At 40.4% G+C, this 23275-nt stretch overlaps 1 protein-coding gene across 5 annotated transcripts in view; it reads left to right on the forward strand.

Annotated features, from left to right (window-relative positions):
- Nucleotides 1–14391, forward strand: part of plekhg5b (pleckstrin homology domain containing, family G (with RhoGef domain) member 5b) — a 110055-nt gene extending 95664 nt beyond the window's left edge. For 4 of the 5 annotated variants that reach the window (XM_049581348.1, XM_049581346.1, XM_049581349.1 and 1 more), the window contains 13 exons: nucleotides 2843–3034; nucleotides 5462–5632; nucleotides 7797–7892; nucleotides 8151–8351; nucleotides 8594–8704; nucleotides 8820–8969; nucleotides 9315–9452; nucleotides 9563–9682; nucleotides 9860–9992; nucleotides 10165–10280; nucleotides 10386–10543; nucleotides 10851–11897; nucleotides 12788–14391. In XM_049581348.1, the coding sequence (XP_049437305.1) occupies nucleotides 2843–3034; nucleotides 5462–5632; nucleotides 7797–7892; nucleotides 8151–8351; nucleotides 8594–8704; nucleotides 8820–8969; nucleotides 9315–9452; nucleotides 9563–9682; nucleotides 9860–9992; nucleotides 10165–10280; nucleotides 10386–10543; nucleotides 10851–11897; nucleotides 12788–12797 (2643 nt within the window). In that variant the 3' untranslated portion in view covers nucleotides 12798–14391. Of the gene's footprint in view, nucleotides 1–2842; nucleotides 3035–5461; nucleotides 5633–7796; nucleotides 7893–8150; nucleotides 8352–8593; nucleotides 8705–8819; nucleotides 8970–9314; nucleotides 9453–9562; nucleotides 9683–9859; nucleotides 9993–10164; nucleotides 10281–10385; nucleotides 10544–10850; nucleotides 11902–12787 lie in introns of those variants that run through there. The other variant, XM_049581347.1, reaches the window with a different exon arrangement.
- The last annotated feature ends 8884 nt before the right edge of the window (nucleotides 14392–23275 follow it).

The following is a 23275-nucleotide window of genomic DNA, read 5'->3' on the forward strand; positions in this document are numbered from 1 at the left end:
TGGCACAAGGTCCAGACTTTCCCTGTTTGTCCACGGAGACCGAACACTTCCTGACACCTGTGTCCTTGACCACTTGGCCAAATTCTCCCCCTTAAAAAAATCCCCTAAATGGGTCCAAACTTGTTTCCCTGTCGCCACTGTTACTTTCAATTTGTCCCCTCTCACTCTAGTTTTTGTTTCAAAGCCAACATGTCTATTTGCAGTTGGGTCACTCTCCTCTTTGGTAATCATTTAACAAAAAAAGATAAAAGGACCGAGAGCTGTTTGAAACCTGCAGGACCCCCCACTCAGATTTACTATCACGTTATGCAACTCTGTGTAAGCCACTTGTGTGCCTTTACTCTGGTTAAGTGGTTTCACAAAGGTCTGGGCAAGTTCTTCCTAAAATGGGAACCTGTGTGATGCAGAACAATTTGACCAGAGCTCTTTATAATATTTATATTTCAGCTTGTTACATAAACATGTCAGAAAAATATATACTTTGATAAGTCTGTATCTGAAGTGTAATGGAGGTTGTTTATGTCTAGTAGCACAGACTCAGGAGTTTTTTACCCAGCCTGCTTGTTTGTCTCAATTTATGTAACGCCTGATCGTCTGTGCTCCTGTTTCTGCCTCGATTTTACAGTTTTCATTTGGCTTTCACACTAAACTCTCTATAAACAGTCTTATTTCTACTCAGCCTCCAGAATTCAGATGATAGAAGAAAGAGGTTCGTAAAGATGTTGATACGCTCTTGCTTCAGTTAATATATAATGCTTCCAGTAATAATTTAGTACTATGCTACACCAGCAGCAGCAGCAAGGGCTTTTTGGACTTTATTTTGCCTCATGTTTCACCTCCTAGGCTACATAGATATCACTAAGCTGCCCTCTGATGGGTCGGGTTGTACCTGCACAGATACAAACATCTGTATGTTTAATGGGTGAAAAAAGTAATTTGATTTAATTTTGTTTACAGTCAATATTTGGCTTGAGGCTCACAGTACACACACGTATTCTAACACACCCAAATCTCCGGGGCGGAGACTGTTAATAAGGAATGATGACGTCATAGGAGTGTAATGCTATATCAGTGGAGTACTCTTTTTAGGTATAGTTCGTGTATTAACGATACAGCCGTGTACACAGCATTTCAAAATATTCTATTATATTGCCATGTATTTGGAAAGCTCTGTGACCAATTTAAAGGGATAGAATATGAATGTAAACTGGCCAGCTGCAGAAAACTAGTGCCAATTTGGAATTTATTTATTTGATACCCAAGTTTTAATTAGCCTATTAAACTATAAATTCAAAGTTACAATGAGAAAAGTCAGCGAACTTTCTGTTGCTGCCGTTACATAGGTTAGACGCACCATCTCTAGAGCTGGTTCTCTCATGGTCAGCTCAACATCTTCCTGGTTAGTACGAGCGGCTAACATCTGACACCGTACCGACACTGAAACCTGTTAATAACGCTAAGGTCAGTGGTTCCCAACTGGTGGGTTGTGGTCCAAAAGTGGGTCACAGGTCCATTTTCAATGGACCTCAAGTGACTCGCAAATGTGAAGTTTGTAAAAAACACACTTTAGTTTTAAGTATAACGAATTTCCACCACAAGCTTTTATTTTGAAGTGCCATTTCCTGCTGTAGAGTGAATGACGGACAGCAAACTAGCTCGATGACATGTCCAAACACAAGTATGGCGCTGAATATATTAAACTTTGTGGACTTGGAACTAATGACTAAAGGGAAATCTGGACCCCGTGGGAACCACTGCCTTAGGTAACATTAGCCGTGTGGTGCTAACAGTTAGCCCTGTCACTGTTTGTGTGTGCGGGCAAACTCTTACCAACTGTCCCGCTAGTGTGGAGCTCACACTCCATCAGCTGTGGGTTCATGATGAACAGAGAAAGTGACAGCGAGGCAAGGAGGCGGCGAGCGAAGCAGAACACAGCATGCCGCTTTACAGTAAAATTAGATTTTAACCATTAAAGAAATTTAAATTAGAAAGAAAAGTCATGTTTACGTTTGGGAGGTTGGGCAGCGATTACTTTACACCCTGAATCAATACTGACATCCAAACCGAGTACTCATGTCCATCCCTACCATCCTTCGTGCTGTGTTATTTACTGTAATGATAGGAATGTTTGTTTTGGGGGGGTTGAATAAGTGTTTTGCCTGCAGTGCGTGTGTGTGTGTGTGTGTGTGTGTGTGTGTGTGTGTGTGATATCTCAGTCAAAGAATGTCTTTGGAATGGCCGGTCAGTTTCAGAAACAGTGTCAGTGTCCTGGAATGCGAGTTCCTTGTCACTGTGTTCAAAGGGGGGTCAGTGTCCCGACTCCGCAGCAGCAGATTCCTCATTTTAACGGCAAAAACAACTGCTTCCTCAGATACAGAGGTGGCCCCTGTTTGTTTGCTTTGCTGGTGCTCGTAAAGTGGACAGAGATTGCACGAGTGAGGGTTCGCGGCCAGGCCTGCTGACAGGGTAACAATGGAAAGGGGGAACAATGGCCAGACTCGGGCCGTCTGTTCTTATGGAACAACCTCCCGCCTGCTCCTTGTGATGTAATGAGCATTCACTGCGAGGAAGTGGCAGTCCTTCCCTCTCCTGTTTGTGTCTGGTCATTAGGATCGCTTTAACGGTCCTGCTGATGTCATCCCTCGTACAGAATTCCCCTCTGATTTCCTGTTTGTCCTGTCCTTGTATATTTCTCTCTTTCCTTCATTGTCTCTTTCCATCCGTCTGGTTGGAAACTTTTGTCCTTGCCCTCGAGGTGACAGAAACTCTTGTGCCAGTCTTCTTTCAATTTCTGTTTTCTGTCTTGTTACACTGTGTAAATGTTTGTGTCTCTGTCGTGCAGGGACAGGCTCGAAGGAGGAAGAACATGACAGAGTTCCTGGGAGAGACGAATATTCCTACCCCGGATGCTCTGGGACAAATCGGCGGCTCACTGCCAGGCATCGGGGCCGGTCCCGACAGCTGGAAGAACCGCGCCGCCAGCCGCTTCAGTGGCTTCTTCAGCTCCAACGCCGGAGCGGGGCCCTTCGTCAAGGTAACACTGATCAGACAAAGCTCATCACATGAAACACAAGACAGCTGTTTTAGGCAAATTGGTGCATGTTCTCTCTGCTGTTAGCAGGAATTGTAAAAGCTGCAGGGGGTGAGTTTGTTTCCCAGATAGGTCCCAGATTAAAAAAAAAATCTTTAAAACCAAACAAAACAGTAGCGGCAGCAGTAGGAGGAGGTCAGGAGGTCAAATCCCCTGAGCTCTGGTGAGGTAATTTCCCTTCTCATGTTGGCGCACATGCTTTACTCTGGAAATGAGTAGGTGGAGGAAGAGCCTCATTCAGTTCTACTGAGTTTTATTTTAAAAACTCCCAAAAGAAAGATTAAGTGAGTAATTCATCGTCGTGGGAAATATGCTTATTTGTTTATTTTGCAGGGAGTTAAAAGAGATTGATACTTCTCTCCTCTGGCCAGCTGTAGTTTAGCTTAGCTGAGCCGAAAGACTCTAAAACAGCGAGCCTGGCTCTGTCCAAAGGTGACAGAATTTATCAGTGGTTCCCAACTGGTCCAGCCACAGGCTCCAGATTCCTCCTCAGTCAGTAGTTCAAGGTCCACATAGTTTAATACATTCAGCGTCATACTTGTGTTTGGCCATGTCATCACTAGTTTGCTGTCTGTTGGTCACTCACGCTACAGCAGGAAACGGCACTTCAAAATAAAAGCCCTATGCCAGAAATTCACTGTACTTAAAAATAAAGTGAGTTTTTTACAAACTTGACATGTTTCAAAGTCACTTATGGTCCACCAGTTGGGAACTACTGATTTAATATAAAAGTAAAATCCCCAAATCAGAGATGCCTAATTACAAAATCCTGTGCCAGTACTGATGTTTTAAATAACAGTTAAGCTGATAGCTGATACTTCAGGGTTTTTTTCGTAGTTATTTATTAAAAATTTCCTTTAAAAAAAAAAAAAAAAGTATGTCTAGATACAGGACTTCCCTCTGTTACCCTTCTGTTCCCTTATCCAATACACATGTCTCACTCATTAGAAGTCTTTTCACTATATATAATATAATCCCCTCTCTAATATCTATTTTATATTGCTGTGAAAAAATCAGCAAATTTCTCCTTCTAACAGCTGGATTTATTCAAGTTTCTCACCAAAAACTGCATTTTACAAGATCACACTGAACACATCATAATAATGTTATAATTAACTTTGCCCAATACTCACTTTTACTGCATAGAACTTGAACGCATCATAATGTAATGCTATGCAACCTCCATCAGCGGTTAGCTCCGGCCACCAGCTGCTAACAGCTAACGTTACCTAGCTCTCCTGCTGATTTCAACACAGATTCTTTGTTCACTTTGAAAAAAATAGTAGTGAGCTTATTGTGTCCTTTCGTCCTGATGGTGTTGCGGTTAAGATCTCTGTTCACCCCAGACACATTTTCTGTTGTCCCGGGGAAGACAGGACAGTTTTAGTCTCGAGTGCTGCTTTTTAGCCTGCGCAAATTGATGTGACATGACGTAAAACATCGGCCACTGCCATCCTTGAATGTCATCTTATTACCGTTGGCTGATGCCGAAGTACAGCTGATGAGTTGATGCATCTCTACCCAAAAAAGCTCAATAAGCTAATTTCTTAAACTTCTGTTTCCTTCTTCGTGTAAAACCTGTAAATACTGTTCGTTTATAAAGTCATTTAAAATGTCAAAAACGTTCCTTTAACACTTGTATCAGAGGTTTTCAGCAACAATAAGAAACGTCCTAATAAAGCACACACCCACACACACGCTCCCATTGTATCTCCCCTCCTGAGGTCACACTCTGCACAGTAGCAGATGTCAGATAGAGACAGTATCTGTCAGTCACCTGTCACTGCCCGTCTCATCTCTATTCACCCTTAGTGTCCCCCTTCACCCCTTCAGGGCCAGAGATCCTTCACCAGGACCTGGACCTCTTGCACCCTGCATATGAGATCGACCACTGTCAGTCTCCACTTTCACTGACTCTGAAAAGAAGTGCTAACCTATGATCACTTTACTCTGAAATCTGTTGTACATTTCTTTCTATCAGTGGACGTAGAGCAGTGTCTTTCTCAAAAGGTTTCATGAACCATAAACCAGTGGTCCATCTCCCCCTCCATGCTGTAGCTTTTGCCCCCACTCCCTCGTGCTCTATTGTTAAAGTGGTCTCAATGCACAGAGCTCATTTTCATAACTACATAAGGCCTGCCAGACAGAACAAAGGCCTGAATAGCAGCTCCTGTTGGATTTAAGAATTAAGGCGCCAGTACGAGCAGGATTTATATGCTAATGCCTGGACTCATCTTTACTTACAGTTTGATTGTAACAATAAATCAAACACAAAGGACAGACATGGACAGTTAGTTTCGCATCTCGTCTCGCTGTCTCGCCGTTAACCTTGTTCAAACTAATTAGGCTTGTTTTTTTGTCTCATCGCAGGAGGTGGACCGTCTGGAGCAGCTCCAGAGCAAGCTCCACTCCTACACGTTGTTCGGGCTACCCAAGGTGCCGCGGCAGCTCTCCTTCCACCAGGACTCCTGGGAGGAGGAGGAGGAGGAGACCAACCTGGCCCTGGAGGACAGTTGGCAGATGCTACTGGACAACTCAGAGGTACGGCACACACAGGCAGCGGGGTGTGGGCGACAGAGGGCATATGCACAGACTGTAAACCAAAATATAATGCAAAGTAATTAAGCCAAAATTAGAAACAAAATTAAGTCAACATGTTATTTGATGTATGAAACTTGTGTGGATGAGGACAAACAGCAACGAGCTCCAGGTTAAAATGAAAAAGCATTTTCAAGGAATACAGTTTAGGGACTGTAAGAAAATTACTTGTGTTTATTGCAACTTATGTCTGAAAGACAACTAAAACACTTTCTGTTTTCCTGAGAGTTTAGCAGTGGGACTATTTTTCTTTGGCTGAGTAGACTTTCCACAGTAAGCTTTTCAACAGTCCACCATTTCCGCTACTGGGGATAGTAACTGCAAAGACCCTAACTGATACTCTGGGGATAGCTGCCGATAGGTACTGGGAAGAACAATTGCCCCGTTTCCACCGAGCAGTACGGTATGTTAGAATTCAGTTCCGTACGCTTTTTTCCAGTTTCCACAGTGAAAAGTTGTGGATGGTACCAATAGAACCGTTCTGTACCGTCCCCATGTTTGGTCCCCCCTCTGTTGGGGTACCTAGCACACAGATCTGGTACTAAAAGGTGGAGCTGTGAACACTGCAGTCTGATTGGTCAGTAGAGGACGGTCACTCTGCTCAGGGTTGTGTCTGGTTTTGAGGCTCATGTAACCACTGTTCATACTGTGGAGAGTTTTATTAGTAAACTGTAACTATAAAATGAAAGGATGTTTTGCTGCCTCTCACAGCAGCTGGAGTCTGAGAAAAATAATTCACTGAGCCGACTTCCGGCAACTTTTAAGGTGGAACGTTAACTTGTAGTGTTACTCAGTGTATGAGCTGAGGACGTGAATCCAGGTGCTATCCTCTTCCTGTTTTGGATGCGCAGTTGTTGACGCACTTCCTTTGTGCTGTAAATTAAGCCTTAATTTTTTCCACGACATCATGATAGTGCCATTATTCTAAAGCCAATACATTGCACAGACAATGTTTATGTCATGATGACAAGTTGAAGCAAAAAATGTATTTGGATCTTTCCCTTTGGCCGAGAAAAAACTGCAGTCCTTCCCCAAATATCTATCTATCTTTATATAAATATGATATAATAACATATAAAGCATAGAGGATGGTATACCCTGACCCTAACCTTAATATTCAACCCTTATATAAAATTGTTTTTTATGTTTTTAAAATTCTTTTATCCTTTTTTCAGTTAACGTGCAAGAGAAAATTAAAAATAAATCTGTGGTGAGAACTAAATGATAATTTTCATACAGTCCCTTATAAGTGATTGACAAACACTCTCTGGTATCTAATTACCTACAGTACATACATACCGGCATCCATCTTCCTGGAACGTGTCTGACTTTCACTTCCTTATCATTCGTCTTTGTCACACCTGCCCCGGTGCCCGTTTTCCCAGAAGGATGCTAACACAGCGATTACACTGCTGTCAGGAACCGCGCATGCCTTCAGTACATAAAAGATAACACCCGTCGCTCGCTGTCTCTGGCCTCCACCTGTTAACGTGTACATGACTCATCAGAGCAGCAGTATCACCGCTCAGCTGCTCCTCGTACCGTCTGTTCATTTGTTACGTAAGACAGTTTACGGACTTCACTGCTGTGTGTTGTCCAGTAAATCAGTTGGTGATGTGACTGGAAAATATCAGGACAATTATCCTGGTGTTTGAGAACACAGAACAATGAGTGGATGGTTTTATTTACATGATACACCCCTCTGAGCAGGACACACAGACACTAATCAACAATATTGACTTATACAGATATGAACAGCAAACATATAAACAATGGAAATTAAATAGATATATACACCCAGCCTTACTCGCATACACGCAATATCAAACAAATATAACTCAAACAAGGGTGGCCAAGGACTGAGAGAGACATCCTGGTGTGAACCCTGTGTGGAGTTTGCATGTTCTCCCTGTGTCAATGTGGGTTTCCTCCAGGTACTCCGGCTTCCTCCCACAGTCCAAAGACATGCAGGTTAATTGGTGACTCTAAATTGTCTGTAGGTGTGAATGTGAGTGTGAATACCAGCTACAGAAAATAAATGTTGTGACATAATAATTGAATGTTGGAATATAATTGTTATATTTAACAATATGATTTGTGTTTGCAGACACTGACAAGGCGGCAGTTCCACCAGCAGGAGGCGATATGGGAGCTGCTGCAGACGGAGGCGACTTACATAAAGAAACTCAGAGTCATCACTGATGTAAGTGCAAAGAGAACTACTGTAAAGATCATGTGCTGATACAACCGTGGCTGTTGTGTAAGATGAAGTGACTTCTGTACTGCAACAGATAAACACACAGTGAACCTATTGTTAAAGTCTAAAAATACACAGCGGCCTTTATCACTAATCCGTGAGCCACAGAAAGAGTTGTAACCTGTGCTGTGTGAAGTGATAACCTTATGTCAGCTTAGTGTCTTAGAAATATTAACTCATGTTCTCATGTGTCGCCCTGTGCAGCTGTTCCTGTGCGGGCTGCTGAACCTGCAGGAGAGCGGCCTGCTGACGGAGGTGGAGCCCGCCAAGCTGTTCAGTAACATCCAAGAGATCGTCCGCCTCCACACGTCACTGTGGAACCAGGTCATGCTGCCCGTCCTGGAGAAGGCCAGGCAGGCCCGGGCTCTGCTCGACCCCACTGACCTCCACCACGGCTTCAGGACGGTCAGTAGTACCCCACTGTGAATATATTCCAGTATCTCCATGGATACTACACAGAAAGGGTTGATTTGTTTGAGTTCGACCACGTCTGTCTTTATTAACCAAGGTCACAGAAGTGATTTTCATATTTCTTTCACACCCTGTTTATATCATTCAACCATCTTGAGACTGCGGCAGGAGTAAATATGTTTTCCCTGATGAGTAATATCTCTGACGCATGTCTCTGTTTATGTGTGTGTGTTCAGTTTGGCTCCAGGTTCCAGCCCTACATCCGTTACTGCATGGAGGAGGAGGGCTGCATGGAGAACATGCGCACGCTTCTCAGGGACAATGAGCTCTTCAGGACCTACGTCACGGTCAGTCTCGCCTTAAAGCTGATCCCAGACACCTACAGTACGCTCCCTGTCAGCGGTCTTCGTATTCCTGGCTCGTTAAATGTTTGATTTCCTGTTTTTGTCTGCCTCTGTTCAGTGGGGAGAAACACACAAGCAGTGTAACCGTCTGAAGCTGGCCGACATGTTGGCAAAGCCGCACCAGAGACTGACCAAATATCCACTCCTACTGAAGAGTGTTCTCAAGAAGACGGACGAGCCGTCAGCCCGGGACATCGTCAACAGCATGGTGAGGACAGTCATGGAATGTAACTGCAGACATTTAATCAAGTACCTCAAATTTGTACCTGAGTATTTCCATTTTGTTCCTCTTCGCTGCATTTCATAAGAAAATATTGTGCTTTGTATGTCATTATATTTATTTGACAGCTTCAGTTACTGAACAAATTCAGATGTTTGCATACAAAACATTTGCTGCTTTTCCTTTTACAGCTTTTCTCTTGATATATTCAATATTTTCAGCTTTTACAAAACAGGAATTGAAAAGAGGAATTTCAAGAGAAGCTAAGGTAGATATATCACATGCTGCTTTTCTAATTAACACTGAGTGTATTTCTGTGTTTTCCTCCTGAAGGTCGCCGCAGTCGAGGGCTTCATCAACAGCGTGGAGTCCCAGATGCGACAGCGTCAGGAACAACAGAAGCTGGCCACCATCTCCGCCCGCATAGACTCGTACGAGGCTGTAGAGGGCAGCAGTGAAGAGGTGGAGAAGGTAAGGAGTGATTGTTGGCAGAGCTTTCCCACGTCTTCTTAAAAGAAAAGCCGTCAGATGTGAGACTTGTTTGAAGATTCGGCCTCATGCTTTTGTCTTTACGCCACCAGATTCTCAAGGAGTACAACCGCTTCGACCTCATGGCTCCCATGAGAGGAATATCACCAGAGGAGACTCGACAGCTGCATCTGGAGGGAGCGCTGAGGATGAAAGAGGGCAAAGACAGTAGGGTAAGAGTGACTCACATGACGGCTTGTAAACACACGATGAGCTCTTCTTATCTTTAAACTCAACATCTGGCTTCTCACGTTGGCCTCACAGCCGCATCACGTTTCACATAAAATGGTTGACCTATAGAATAGAGACGTGTTTCTGTCTGAGCTGAGGCGAGTTTATCTCCTCTGTAGATGGATGTCTACTGTGTCCTGTTCACCGACCTGCTGCTAATCACAAAGCCAGTGAAGAGAGTGGAGAAAGTCAAAATCATCCGGCAGCCGCTCCTCATTCACAACGTCGTCTGTAAGGAGCTCAAAGACCCTGGTGAGTGCTCAGATGAACACTGTGAGGCAAATAATGATCATTTTCATACTCAAGGCACACTTTTAATATAAAAAATATGGGCAAATGCAATGTGTTTAATTTTGTCCGCTGGATTTAGGAAGCTATAACCAACAAACAGTCAAGATTTTTTTGTGCCTTCTTGTCTCTGCAGGCTCATTCATCCTCATCTACCTCAACGAGTTCAAGAGTGCAGTGGCAGCCTACACTTTCCAAGCCAACAGCGCCGCCCAGGGGCGAAGCTGGATCGATGCAATCTGCAACGTCCAGGTTGGCGAGCCAGTTCATGTCTTACTAAATGTTTAACACCTGGAGCTGGGAGACAGAATATTGTAGTTTATAAACTTAATGTGGCTGTGTTTAATTACCCTGCAGAACCAGCTCCAGAGGCTTCGCACCGAGGAGGTCCTCCGACAGCAGAACAGTCTGAAGACATGTACGGAGGGTGAAGAGGAAGAGGAGGAGGAAGATGAGAGTAGCAACTCCACCACAAGTTCTCCATGCCTGAGGCACAAAGAGCAGCAGAACTCAAGGTAACACAGAGAATAACTCAACTGTGATAAACTACTGCTGCCTGGAACTGTAGATGTAGTTTCATTATTTAAACATATAAAGATTCAAACAAATAAAGAGATAGATTCAATAGTTTAACATAAAATCACACAGTAGTAGTTTTAGTAGAAATAGTAGTTAAAGTTTTTTGTATTGAATTATTTGTAATTCTTGTAATATAAATATTTTTAGTAGTTGTATTAGTATTGTTTAGAAGTATAAAGTGACAGTAGTTGTAGAAGTATTAAGCCTAACGATCCAATTAACCAACCAAACGTCTCCTTTCAGTCAATCCGATGGATCCACTGAGACCCTGTCGGTGATGGAAATTGATGAAGCAAGCGAGCCTCCTTCCCCCAACATGAACCTCGAGGGAACCAGTAAAAAAGACTCTGATCTGACTCCTCTGTCTGAGACATTTGAGGTCGAGCAGTCTCAGTCCACGAGCCCCCGCAGGATTCACTCCAGTGTTTACTCCGAGCAAGAACAGGGGACGGGGCCTGACGGCGAGGAACTGGACCCCCAGTGTCGCTCTCTCTCCATGGACAGCGCCTACGGTACCCTCTCCCCTGAATCCCTACTGAGAGAACTTCGGCAACAGCCTGGCCAGAGTGAAGGAGAGGAGACGGAGGAGGAAGAGGGAGACAGGGAGGTCGAGGAGGCGGAGCAGGAAGGGACAGAAATAGAGGAGGTAGAAGAAGAGCAGGAGGAAGAAGAGGAGGAGGATGCTGCTTCAGTGGGGTCCCAGCTGTCAGTAGTCCAGTCCTCTAAACCTCGACGGCGGCCGCATGTTCAGTCGCGTCTCCACTGCCTCCAGAGGCTGTCCAATCTGACCTTATCCCGCTCTGAGGACAATCTGCTGCAGCGCCTCCATGGTAAAACCCCCAACACACACTCACTCAGCTCTGAGGCGCAGGACCAATCACAATGTAGAGACATGGACACGTCGCAGCTGGCACACAGTAGAAGTCTGACGGAGCTAGGCCAAAACTGCGTGGAGCTGTTTTCCAGTGACCTCGACCAGTCTGACGACTGCTTGAGTATGAGCACGCCCTCTGACAAACTCTGTGCCACCCTGAAGAGGGCGGAGGCCAGGCACGGCCAAATGGTGCTTGCTAGACCACGTGAGGGTAATGAGCCCCAAAGCAACAGGTCAGACGGGGAAGTGGCTCCATCTGCCTGCGTAGAAAGGAAAAACGATTCAACAGCCACAGGTGATTCAGGGGAAATGTCACCGAAAAAGAGGAAATCACCGGCACAGCACAAGAAGCTGACACTGGCTCAGCTCTATAGGATACGCACCACTCTTGTCCTCAACTCCACACTCACTGCATCGTAAGTCATACCTTCTGTGATTCCACTCATAGGTGTATGGGCAGAAACAAGTCATAGGTTAAAATGTCACAAAAAAGGGTCAGTAAGAATTCATAGTATAGTATGTCGTCCAAAATCATGAGAAACGTCATAGTATAGTATGTCGTCCAAAATTCATGACAAAAAGTCATAGTATAGTATGTCGTCCAAAATCATGAGAAACGTCACAGTATAGTATGTCGTCCAAAATTCATGACAAAAAGTCATAGTATAGTATGTCGTCCAAAATCATGAAAAACGTCATAGTATAGTATGTCGTCCAAAATCATGAAAAAAAGTCACAGTATAGTATGTCGTCCAAAATCATGAAAAACGTCACAGTATAGTATGTTGTCCAAAATTCATGACAAAAAGTCATAGTATAGTATGTCGTCCAAAATCATGAAAAATGTCATAGTATAGTATGTCGTCCAAAATCATGAAAAAAAGTCACAGTATAGTATGTCATCCAAAATCATGAAAAACGTCACAGTATAGTATGTTGTCCAAAATTCATGACAAAAAGTCATAGTATAGTATGTTGTCCAAAATCATGAAAAACGTCATAGTATAGCATGTCGTCCAAAATCATGAAAAAACGTCATAGTATAGCATGTCGTCCAAAATCATGAAAAAAAGTCATAGTATAGGATGTCGTCCAAAATCATGAAAAAACGTCATAGTATAGCATGTCGTCCAAAATCATGAAAAAAACGTCATAGTATAGTATGTCAAAACAAGGGTCACATAAAAAATGTCAAGATTTTAAACTATGCCTCTAATTTGCTTGAAATGATCTTAAATTTAATAGACGCATTGTTTACTCTTGGGAGTGTGTGTATTAATGTTGTGTTTTATCTCCTTATTCGCAGGGAGGTATAATAACCACTCTTCCAACCAACTGATCAGTGGCACGTGGGCATAATGAGGAACAACACTTGTTTTGCTTCGATGGACTGAATTTCTTGAGACACAAATGCACTCTCTCTCTTGCTGCCCTCTCCCTTCTGGTTGCTTTTTTGGACACAGATCGTACCATTTTTGCATTTTGGACATTTCTTTCTTTGCTGTTGCATTGGTTTCCGAATTTCTCGAGTGGAAGGGAGAGGCAGAGAGACATTAACTGCTTGCACTTTGCAACGGAAGTAGCATTATAGGGGCTGGGACCTTAAGGTGGACTGGGGGAGTGTGCGATGGAGCTGAGGTGGAGCTGAATTCTCCATCTCCAGAGTCAACGAGGAGGGACACAAAGTCTTGAAAATTCTCTCTACACGTGGCTAAGAAAAAAAAAAAAAAAAAAACAGCACCTGGGATGTCCTCCTAATATTTATACTACTCCTGGTTTGCTTTAACAAAAGAAAAAAAAATGAAAATTGCACAGTTATCTATGTTAAGTAGAAGAATCACTAAGGAGTGAATTTACATTTACAGTCACACAATGAGTTTATTGTTTGTGTCTGCTCGTGTATAGGTGTGTGTGTGTGTGTGTGTGTGTGTGTGTGTGTGTGTGTGAGAATGAATGATGAATGTCTTGTGTTTAAATGATAACATGGTCCTCGATTCCTGACTGAACCAAAACTGATCGCCATTTCCTGTGAATACGCTAACACAACCAAAGATGGAAGTGGCTCGTCAACAAAAAGTGCACCCAAAAGGTCCAATGCAGCGAATCATGTTTCAACACACAGATGGATTTCTTTCTTTATTGTTAATCTTGGTTGAACTAATGCCATTTGGTGTGTTAAACTAATGAGAGTTGAATTCCTCAAAAAAGAAGACTGAACATGACGTTTGGAGGAATTTCCTGCACTATATATATATATATATATATATATCATGGCTTGAGTGTACGTTCAACTCTTGAGGCCTAAATGTATCAAAACCACACACACTAGTGCACAACAACGTGGTCATAGGACAAAGTAAAAAGAAGTCTACACTTGAGTAATGCCTGTGTATGTTATTAGTGTACACTAATAAGAGATTGAACAAAAGGTTTGGGTTGGATATTCTGTAATGAGTGAATACATTGAACACAGCTTTGTTTCCCCCGGGAGATTTACTTAACATTCACACTGATGTTCAGCTTTTCAGATCAGTGACTTTTATAACATTATTCCAAACATCGCCCAAACCAAATAGATTAACTCTGTTTACTTTGTTTTTTTTTGTTTGTGTAATATTTATTATGCCTATGTTTTATATATAAGATATTGTTTATATTGTTTGCTTCCATGATTTGTACATTTTTTTGTTGATGTAGTCTTAATATTTTTTTTCTTGCCAGGCATGAATGTGCTATGAACCAAAATCATGTGTTTCCTCTTTCAGGAATGACGTTAAAGTGTCTTACAGAATAAAAATGCTAAAATACTTTTATCCCTCTTTTAATGGTTTAATCCATTCTAATGGAGTGATTTGAGGGAACAGGCTGAATCTGAATGGCATTAAGCATTAAAACTACATGAACTGGTCATACTGCTTTCGTTTGTAGTGTTTTTAACGCAGACAGCAGGGGGGTGAAAGAATGTGTCTAGGGAGGTGAAGAGGAATTACACCACAGAGGTCATGACCATGTGTTTCAGTAATTCATTGCATCATCTTTTTTTATGTCATGATGATAAGCTGAACCTGTTGCTTCGGCTCTGATCAGCTGAGCAGTGAGTGGCCTCTTTCATGGCCTGTTTAGCTTGAGTATTTTATTTATTTATTAATTATTAATTAATTTTATTGCCTCATGAAAAAGTAGATTGTCAAAAAATAAATAAATCAGAAACTCAATAGTGTGTTGTAAAAAAACACAAAAATGTCATAGCATATGATATACCGTGACAGAAATCACAAAGACGTATATGTATTTAAAAGAAATTTATTGTATACTATGTCATAAAAAACAATGTATCAAAAACCATGGAGAAAAGTCATAGTATGTCATCCCAAATTATGAAAAAACATCATAGTATAGTATTATGTCCAACATAATGAAAAAAAAAAGTCATAGTATAGTATGTCGTCCAAACCTATGAAAAAAAGTCATAGTATAGGATGTCATCCAAAACTATGAAAAAATATCATAGTAGAGTTTCTTGTCTCAAATCATGAAGAAAAGCCATAGTACTGTATGCCTTCCGAAATCATGACAAAACGTCATAGTATAGCAGGTCGTCCAAAATCATGAAAAAACGTCAGGGTATAGCATGTCATCCAAAATCATGAAAAAATGTAATAGTATAGTATGTCGTTCAAAATCATGAAAAAAACCTCATAGTATGTCATCCAATTCATGAAAAAAAGTCATAGTATAGTATGTTGTTCAAAATCATGAAGAAAAGTCATAGTATAGTATGTTGTCCAAATCATGAAAAGAAGTCATAGTATAGTATGTCGTCCAAATCATGAAGAAAAGTCATAGTATAGTATGTCGTCCAAATCATGAAAAAAAGTCATAGTATAGTATGTCGTCCAAATCATGAAGAAAAGTCATAGTATAGTATGTCGTCCAAAATCATGAAAAAAAGTCATAGTATAGTATGTCGTCCAAATCATGAAGAAAAGTCATAGTATAGTATGTCGTCCAAATCATGAAGAAAAGTCATAGTATAGTATGTCGTCCAAAATCATGAAGAAAAGTCATAGTATAGTATGTCGTCCAAATCATGAAAAAAGAAGTCATAGTATAGTATGTCGTCCAAATCATGAAGAAAAGTCATAGTATAGTATGTCATCCAAATCATGAAAAAAAGTCATAGTATAGTATGTCGTCCAAATCATGAAAAGAAGTCATAGTATAGTATGTCGTCCAAATCATGAAAAAAGAAGTCATAGTATAGTATGTCGTCCAAATCATGAAGAAAAGTCATAGTATAGTATGTCGTCCAAATCATGAAAAAAGAAGTCATAGTATAGTATGTCGTCCAAATCATGAAGAAAAGTCATAGTATAGTATGTCATCCAAATCATGAAGAAAAGTCATAGTATAGTATGTCGTCCAAATCATGAAAAGAAGTCATAGTATAGTATGTCGTCCAAATCATGAAGAAAAGTCATAGTATAGTATGTCATCCAAATCATGAAGAAAAGTCATAGTATAGTATGTCGTCCAAATCATGAAAAGAAGTCATAGTATAGTATGTCGTCCAAATCATGAAGAAAAGTCATAGTATAGTATGTCGTCCAAATCATGAAAAGAAGTCATAGTATAGTATGTCGTCCAAATCATGAAGAAAAGTCATAGTATAGTATGTCGTCCAAATCATGAAAAGAAGTCATAGTATAGTATGTCGTCCAAATCATGAAGAAAAGTCATAGTATAGTATGTCATCCAAATCATGAAAAAAGTCATAGTATAGTATGTCGTCCAAATCATGAAAAGAAGTCATAGTATAGTATGTCGTCCAAATCATGAAAAAAGAAGTCATAGTATAGTATGTCGTCCAAAATCATGAAGAAAAGTCATAGTATAGTATGTCATCCAAATCATGAAAAAAGAAGTCATAGTATAGTATGTCGTCCAAATCATGAAGAAAAGTCATAGTATAGCATGTCGTCCAAATCATGAAAAAAAGTCATAGTATAGTATGTCGTCCAAATCATGAAAAAAAGTCATAGTTTAATATGTCGTCCAAATCATGAAAAAAAGTCATAGTTTAATATGTCGTCCAAATCATGAAAAAAAGTCATAGTTTAATATGTCGTCCAAATCATGAAAAAAAGTCATAGTATAGTATGTCGTCCAAATCATGAAAAAAAGTCATAGTTTAATATGTCGTCCAAATCATGAAAAAAGTCATAGTATAGTATGTCGTCCAAATCATGAAAAAAAGTCATAGTATAGTATGTCGTCCAGAATCATGAAAAAACGTTACGGTGTGGTATGTCGGCCAAAATTATGAAAAAACGTTACGGTGTGGTATGTCGTCCAAAATCATGAAAAAACGTTACGGTGTGGTATGTCGGCCAAAATTATGAAAAAAAGTCATAGTATATAGTATGTCAAAAATAGTCCCAAAAACAGTTACAGTACAGTATGCCAAAAAAGTCAGAAAAAGTCATAGTATAGTATCCCAAGAAAATAGTCAGAAAAATAGTTATGATCCAGTATGTATGTCTGGTATAGTATGCAGAAAAGTCATCGTAAGTCAAACAAATTAGAAAAAAGTCATACTATCGTATGCCAAAAAAAGTCAGAAACAAGGTCATAGTATAGTATGCCAAAAAAAAAAAGTATGGAAAAAAGTCATAGTATAGAATGCCTTGAAAAATAGAAAATATGTCATAGTATAGTATGCTTTAAAAAGTAATTTTAAAGTAATAATTTAGCATATCATAAGGTATAATGCACAATATATTACTGCACTACAATTAATATGCATTTATATATATATAGGTGGCTAGCTTGTGAACTTCCCCAATGGATCAACAAAGTTTTATCTTATTAACAATAAAAAATACATTAGAAGTTTTTGATTGACTAAATTTTGTATTATCAAATTTGCAAATTCATTCAAGCGATTAAATAAATGTACATTTGCCTCTAAATTACAGAGGACCAGAGGTACAAAGTAGCAGAAAATGGTAATACTCCAGTAAAACAAGTTCTTCCAAATTGTACAGTACTTGAGTAAATGTACGTGTCACCAAAGTGATGTTTCAAAACACTTATGGTAGAAGTATTTAGGGTCACTTGGAGTTTAACAGCATTTATCCGTTCAGTTTAGTTTCTGGGAACTGAGTCAGATCACATATCTTGTCCAGCTGTCTGTCTGGTCCGAGCGTCTGCCTGCGGTTCCCAGAAAGTTCAAATCTGAATCGTCTCCATAACAAAGTGTCCAACACCCATGTGGGATGTGACGCAGGAACAGAGCTGGGCCTGATGGCCTTGCAGCAACATCATGGCCAAGGTGTATTTACAGGTGATTATATCAGCTAATCGGTGGATTACAGCATGTTGAGTCCACACAAGCCCCTAAGCTGCAGAGAAAAGACAGTGCGGTCCTGTGGGATTTTCTGTTTAATCTGGTCCCAGAATGCAGCCGCCCCTCCCACTCTCACATCTGGCCCGTCGGGATTTACGGTTGTAATCCTCGATTTTAAAACAATTTTATTATGCTTTACCGCTGATACGCTGGACTTTAATCATTAAAATGCAGCTTTATTTTTTAGCAATGAAGTAATTACACATCCCTGTTCTATTAGCCTTTATAAGTAAGTAATGAGGTTGTGCCGCAGTTGGCTGTGGCTGCATGATGGCTGCACGATGACAGCATCCCATAGGTTATTTACAGGAATGTGATGTTGTTATGATGAGACATAGCAGGTGCATCTCTGCTGCAAAAAAACAAGTTATGTTCAAGTCCTGAATCCTGGCTTCCAAAAAAATTCTGTTGAGAAACAGACACTTTGCGTACTCTTCCTGTTTACGTACGTGTTCTGTGCACTTCTCTGCATGGCGTCTGGTGCAAACGTACACTGCATGCATCTGGGTGGAGATGGGGTTAACACCACCTGCTGTGGCAGATGTCAAAAACCATGCTGTAAAAAATGTCCGATTAACACAAAGGGGCACTTTGGCAAATCCTGATTATAGGAGCACTTTCATTTATTAAACTCTGCCAATCCCCCGTACTCTTTTTGAGCGGGGATTAAAACCAGGTAGACACCATTGTCTATCTAAACAATCCCTCTTTAAGCTCTAGCTGTTTCCTGGTGCCCCGGCCAGGCCTGGCTGGCTGGCTGGCTGGCTGGTTGCCTGCCTGTAATCTCAGTAGGGGCTTATAGGTCACTACAACCACTACACATTCCCATTCATCAACATCATCCCCTTTAGAGGGACGAGGTGATTGGATTTAGGACATGTTTTACAGGGGCAGAGAAGAGACAACAGCGAACTAAAGCGTGTTTACAAGAGCTGTGCTGTGAAAAGGCCCGTGGACGAGTGGCAGCCATATGGAATGGATAACCCTGTGAACATCTGCCCTCGATCAGTACCACGTACTGACATTAGACTGGTGGCTTTGACCTTCACATGGTGCACAAGAACATCTGGCCTTTCTCTGCTGTCATGGATCCCTGAAAACATTTAGCTCCAGTAGCTCCAGAGAAATACATCCTAAAACTTGTGCAACACAGTGATGTGTTCCTAGTGTCCCCACAAGGTTAAAAATATTCTGCACCAGGTTTCTGATTAGTGAACACATTTTTCAAGTAATTCACACTTTAAATCTCACAGTATCCTCTTTTACATCTCTACGTTCAAAGGACAGTTTATCCTAAAATAACTTAATTAGTCATAAAGTTGGTTAAACTCAGCAGCAACGTCTCTTTCCAGAAGTCATAACCCAGATACTCAAAATAAGAGAGAGAGCAGTTTCATGTAGGAACTGTTTTCTTTCTACCAAACTACACCTGGCTGTGTCACCGTATCACCGCTCAGAAGGAAGTGTGCATCTACTCATGGACATAAGGCTCGTGCTCATGACAGCACCAGATGTAAACATTAATGGCGTCCTCCTCGGCTGAGTTGTAACGTTAGCTAGCTCTGTGGTGCTAAGTCAGCTAGCAGTAGATGCACAACTCCTCCTGCGCAGTGATGCTGTTGGTGGGTGTAGTTCGGTAGAAAGAAAATAGTTCCTACATGAAACTGCTCACAACAAGGTCTGTGGATTATCTTGACTAACCAGGTCGTGATTTCTGCAAAGAGACATTGCTGTTGAGTTTTTTTAAATGCATTTTGGTGCTTTGAGCACCACAAGCTGAGTGCCATCTAGTTCTATTATATTAGAGAGAAGGCAGACATCTCTACAGCTGATATCTCCAACACTCAGCAACTCACACCAAAACAATCTAGACTGATAAACAGCACTACAGGTAAGAGGAAAACATAGACTATGTTTTTTTGATTTTGGAGTGAACAGTTGCTTTAAATCTTTAATTCATATTGTGGCTTCAAGAACCAAATACATGTATTTTTAAAACATAAAACATAAATGAACACTCTTGATATGGATCCCAAAGATTTCTTTCCTGTAAGAACTGTGACCATTATGAGTAATAACAAATACTGAGCGGGACATCAGTTACATCAACTGACCTTAAACCAAATTTGGCATTTCTGCACTGCAGTTTCTTGTTACACATCAGTCAACACATACACCAATATGATACATCTGCTATAAGGTAATACAATATAGGCCTTTTCACTGGTGTTGCTCTGTGAATGGCTATAAAAGGTTTACTCAGTTCAAAGCACCACTTCAAGTTACTGTGCTGTATCGTTCAGTGGTGGAAAGTAACTGAATACATTGACTTAAGTATTGTAATGAAGTGGGATTTTCAGGCACTAGTACTTTGCTTAAGTATTTTCATCTTATGATGCCTTATACTTCAACTCCACAAGATTTCAGAGGGAAATATTCTACTTTTTACTCCAATACCAGTGGCGTAAGGAAGTCATGACGGGCCCCAGTGCACACTATTATTATGGGCCCTAGTGAACGCTATAGTGCATGTATTGTCTTGACACAAATAGACTTGACATTGGACAGCATCAACATACATATTACCCAGCAATCATCACTGCATATCTGACAAAAATATATATATAAAAAATTAATAATTTAATTTTAAAGTGTATTAATAGATTTCATAGCTTATAGAGAGAACGCATATCATTTTGTTTTAGATAGCTACATACTATTTGAAAAATTAAAAAAGTAAACCATGACACAGATGGGTTTGCCTTTTTGTGGACATATATAGCAAATGGCACCATTTTTGAAATTGATATTATTCTCTTTTATCTATTATTTATCTTTGAAAACAGGTATATTTCCATAGTGGCAATCTGAGTCACTTGCAAGGGCCTGCTCCCTCAATGGGCCCCTCCACCTGAGGGGCCCCAGTGCAATCGCACTGCCTGCCCTGTCTATAGTTACACCCCTGTCCAATACATTTATTTGCCAGATGTCATGAAATTAGTCTTTTCAGGTTACGATTTAATGCAGAAGAAAAATTATGTGCTGACAAACTGCAACATAATTTACAGAAGCTTACTGGCTTTTGAAAAAAGCTGTCTTTTTCACGTTTCAGAAGTCCGACAGTTGTCAGCAGTTCCCCCAAGAAAAAGATATCTCCTTTAAACTTCTCCCATGGTTTGATTTGAATAACTGTCCGAGGCCCAAAGAGGTAAAAGTGTCCAGTGTTGCACGAAAAAAAGCAAAGACTGTAGAATATCCCTGCCACATTTATCTTCTCTCCACCAGTCAGATTTATCTTGTGAGCCTTCGGAGGGGCCCGACCCCTAGGTTGGAAACCACTGGACTAAACTACCTAACTGTATCTAAAATAAATGAATAAATAAAGTAGCTCCACTTTGATTAACTACAATAGTAAACTGCTCCTGTTGCATCAGTATTAACAATCTAAAAATGTAATATATTTGTCATAATCTGTAATTTTCTTCAAAATGAATACTTTAACTTTTCATACCTTTGGTCAGATTAGCTGATAATACATCAAAGAAGATCAAAGAAGGCTTTAACACACAGGACTTTCACTTGCAGTAGAAAATTTGTATATTTTTATATTGACTTTCACTTCAGTAAAATATCTGAGCACTCCTGACTCAGGGCCGACGCTCCCGCTGTTTCCCCCCTGACAGTGGTATCAAGGTGATAATGTATTGCCAGCTGCTCTCTGGCATAAATTCATTCCACAAAGACGCGGCATATGCTCGAGGATCAAATGTCTTTATCCTGGGAAAAGTTGTTTTGTTTTCCAAATTGAAAGAGCATAAGGTCCCACTTTCACACGACAATATAAACTCCTCACCTCAATAATTGTATCAGCGTATAAGAAGCTTACTGTAATTACAATATTGTCTTCTTAGAGCAGCGGCCTAAAACACGAAATACAAATCACCCATTTCTAAATTAAATGGAGACTCGCTCAAAGAGAAGCTATACCAGAGGAGGACAGAGGGATTAACGTGTAAGTCCTGCACATTTAATATTTACAGAACAATCGCACAATTAATCTGACAATGTGTCGTGTGTCTAATACCTGAACTGACTGGCCCTCCACCATTATCACTGGTGTGCACAGCGGGCGGGGCAGTGGGAGTGGGGGCTGTGGTCCAAATGCAACATGCAAAGATGAATATCTGCAGTTTGACCAACAACAACTTTCACTTCACAAGTTTGATTCTTACTTGTGGTAACTGCAATTAGATCTAAACATCAAGTCCTGGCTCCTAAAACTAAAAAAAAAAAGACCTTAAAATGGGGTCGTGTGCCAAACCCTGCACTGAATTACTGCAGTTTAGCCAACCAAACATACCAAAGGGAGCTTGGAACAAATGCTTCTAGCTGTGAGACAAATGATGGATGCGATAAAGTCCAGTTAAAGTGAACGTTTTAATCAGATGCCACTGTTTCATATGATAACAGTTATCATGATTACTAAGCCTCTGTCTCAGTGGTTGCAATCTACACTGAAGACCTAACTCTATAGGGCTGCAGCGAACAATTAGTTCCATTATGAAGTAATCTACTCGTTATTTTCTCAATTAGTCAGTTACATGGTCTAGGGTTGCAGCAGTATACTGGTTTTAAGGTATACCGTGATATGAAAATGACAATTATTATACCGTGTACGTTTGCTTATCTACAGTATTGAAAAAAACATGCAACCAGACGGAGAATCTCGCCTTTATCTAAGCTCTTTTCAAAAGGGGGACTTTTTACACATCCTTCCATTTAAAAATGGTTTCAAGTTTTCATTATAGTAATAAAACGTTTGTTCAACCCTTGAAACCTGATTTCTTTAAAAGAATATGGGGAGAAGGCAATGAGCAACAAAGCCAGAAATAAATGACCCAAAAAATTGCAAGAAATTAGTGAAAAGACAAAATTAAAAACAAGAAAATTAGTAAAAAAAGAAAGAAAGAAAGTTAAAAACAAACAAACAAGGAAATCACCTGGAAAAACTGCTTAAAATTTTTAGAAATATTCTGTAAATTAATTTGAAATGTAATAATATTGATTATAAATAGTTATTCCCTAGCTTTCTTCTTTTTCCCTAGTTTATTTAAGTATGTATTAATTTTTTGCAAATTGTGCAACATTTTTTACCTAGTTGTCCATGTTTGTGGAAGAAATCACACCAGTTAGTTCAGAGATCAAAGGTTCAAATACTACTCAAGAAAAGCGATGTCACTCCAGGTTTGAAAGGGTTAACCCAAAATAACCTTTCTGTTTTCATTCCTTTAATGGTCATTCTGATTGATATTAATAATAATAATAATTCTATAACATTGTGACACTGTTATATTTTCTGAGACAGTTATCGTACCGTGAAAATCT

Source organism: Epinephelus fuscoguttatus, linkage group LG7, assembly GCF_011397635.1.
Source record: "Epinephelus fuscoguttatus linkage group LG7, E.fuscoguttatus.final_Chr_v1".
Taxonomy (NCBI): Eukaryota; Metazoa; Chordata; class Actinopteri; order Perciformes; family Serranidae; genus Epinephelus; species Epinephelus fuscoguttatus.